Here is a 2,702-nt window from a genome sequence, read left to right as displayed (position 1 = left end):
TGTCACTCCAAAAAAATAATTTCTGTCCACTATAAAGGAGAACATCACAGCCTGGTACCTGCAGGTCTGACAGCATCAGGTGTATCACTCCTGTTTCTACCTGGAGACAGCAGTAGCCTCATTGTTCTGACACACAACACAAAACTATCCACAACACTACACACTAACAACACAAGACAACACATATACCGCGAAAGCCTAATTACACAATGGTTGCCTGAACCTATTCTTGTTAAATGATGAAAAACTCAAAGGCACGTTTCAGCAGTGGATGAAAATATGGGCTATTGATTCTAAAAACAGAAATCGCAAAAAGGTTCAACATTTACTAAAACCGCAATTCAATCATCTGAGAATCTTTACTCATTAAATTATAACAGTTAGATGAATTTATATGCAGTGATTTACTGATCAATGATCAAAGGGGAGATTTATGCCACAAAGAAGATTGGCATGAAAAGTAGGTGGCATTGGATCTCCTATAACCTGTTGAGCTAAGCTGTCTTTCCAGCTCCAAAGTTATTTGATTGCAAATGTATTTTGGAAATCTCGCCATACATTTTTCAATGTCAGCAGTGCGAAAACCTGCACTGATCTGACCTAATTTCTTCCTCATCCTGATTCCTGACCTTGGAAGGGAGAGAAAAATATTTTTGTCTTGTTTTTGTTTGTCTTCTTGTTTTATTTAATTCCTTGTAGGATATGGATCCAACAAGTAAAGTATGCATATTATGCACACACACAAACACACATGCAGCTATTACCCATTACTTGTATTCTTGAATAAAGCCATTGATCTGACACATTTAAAATGCAGCCAATTGTTTTTATTGTTATATTATTAAGAAAAAAGAAGGGGGGGGGGGGGGTGTTGAAAGGAGTAAAGGGATAGAGGAGAGAAAACCCCAACAATCCCCTCTGAGCAAGCACTAGGCGACAGTGGATAGGAAAAACTCCCTTTAAAAGAAGAAACCTATGACAGAACCAGGCTCTAGAGGGGACAGTCAACTGTCGGGACTGGTTGGGGTGAGTGTGAAAACGGAGAGAGAGGGGAGGGAGATGGGAGAGGTGTTAGGAGTTAAAGGGAGAGGGGGGAGACGAGGTGACATCGGCAGTAGTGAAAGAAGGAGTGTTCTTCCTCCAGAAGAAGCGGAAGCGTTTTTTCTTTTTTTCCAGCTGCTTTTCCACGAGCACCTTTTTCTCGAGGATGAGGATTTTCAACTCCTCGGTTGTTTCTGTGTTTTGCTTCTCCAGCTTATTGCATTTTTTCTCCACTTCTTCTATTTCGGCTTGTTTTTCTTCCAACCTTTCTTTCAGCACTTTAGATGTTGCCTCCTGTTTTTGCAGTTTTTCATTTTCTCCTTCCAGCTCAGATGCTTTGAACTTCATTTTGTTGTAAAGTTCTTGCAGATTTTGGTTTTTCTTCTCAAACTCCTGGAGAAGAAGTTTTTCTTCTCTCTGCTTAATGACCAGCTGCTCTTTCTCTTGGAGGATTTCTTTATTTTGTCGCAGAGCTTCATCAAGCTTTCCTTGCAAGCTTTCATTTTGTTGCTTGATGCTCTGAAGCTTCGAATCCATTTGTTTTTGTTTGATCTCTTGTTCCCTTTTCTCTTGGAGAAGCTTCTCATTTGCTTGCTCTGTGCGATCAAGCCTTTTTTTGTCAACACTGTACATGAGCTCCATGTCTCTGAGATTGCTGTGCAGCCCTCTCTTCTTCATGCCATCTTGTATCTTTTCTTGGACAAGTTTTTTATTTCGTCGCATGGCTTCATCAAGCTTACCTTGCAAGCTTTCATTGTGTTGCTCGATGCTCTGAAGCTTGCGATCCATTTGTTTTTGTTTGAACTTTTGTTCCCTTTTCTCTTGAAGAAGCTTCTCATTTGCTTGCAGTGTGCGATCAAGCCTTTTTTTGTCAACACTGTACATGAGCTCCATGTCTCGGAGATTGCTCTGCAGCCCTCTCTTCTTCATGCCATCTTGTATCTTTTCTTGGACGAGTTTTTTATTTTGTCGCAGGGCTTCATCAAGCTTTCCTTGGAGCTCCTGGTTCTTTTTGTCCATGTCTTGGAGATCCTGTTGTTTCTCCTCAATAATAGCTTCCTTTTTTTGAAGCTGGTATGACAACTTTTTTAGTTGAGCGCTCTTTCTCTCATTTTCCTCCATCAAGAATTTCATCTTCTCTGTGTTTGTGAGCGCTTCATCCTCCATTTCTTCCAAACGTTTTTCCTCTAGTTCTACTTGGTCACACCAAGGAAGAGAGGAAATGGAAGAGTCTAGTGGCTCATCCCAGGGAAGAGCGTAGGGGTCAACTTCTTGTCCCTTTGGATCTTTTGTTTGAGACATGTTGGGTCTGGATACAGTTACTATTGCAAAGGATCCAAATATTTCAAAAGGCTTTTCTGGCGAACGGTTCAATGCTGCACACATCAAGGCTGCGAGAAACGGACTAAAAGTCGTTGCTCTTCAACTCTATTTATAGGTTTTAAGGATCAAAGGATCAAAGGATCGGAATGGTGGTAAGATTCTACATGTGTGTGACGTCATAATTCTGTAAGGCAATGAGGTTGTCACATGACATTTGTGAAGGAGGGCATTTTTCAACTTGGACAAATTATCAGTAAAGTTTCAATCTCTTTTATTTTCCCCCAAAAACGTGTTGTCGCAATAATGTTTTCTACAGTCATTGGTGTCAACAGATCAGT

General features: G+C 40.6%; 1 protein-coding gene across 1 annotated transcript; it reads right to left on the bottom strand.

Moving 5' to 3' along the window:
* Positions 1 to 963: 963 nt before the first annotated feature.
* On the bottom strand, positions 964 to 2,457 carry LOC113031022 (trichohyalin-like). Its single transcript, XM_026182858.1, has one exon. It carries the CDS (start codon positions 2,425 to 2,427, stop codon positions 1,072 to 1,074), a length of 1,356 nt encoding a protein of 451 aa, XP_026038643.1. The 5' UTR covers positions 2,428 to 2,457; the 3' UTR covers positions 964 to 1,071.
* Positions 2,458 to 2,702: the final 245 nt, after the last annotated feature.

This window comes from Astatotilapia calliptera, chromosome 10 (assembly GCF_900246225.1).
Source record: "Astatotilapia calliptera chromosome 10, fAstCal1.2, whole genome shotgun sequence".
Taxonomy (NCBI): domain Eukaryota; kingdom Metazoa; phylum Chordata; class Actinopteri; order Cichliformes; family Cichlidae; genus Astatotilapia; species Astatotilapia calliptera.
This window is presented reverse-complemented; position numbering and strand designations above follow the sequence as displayed.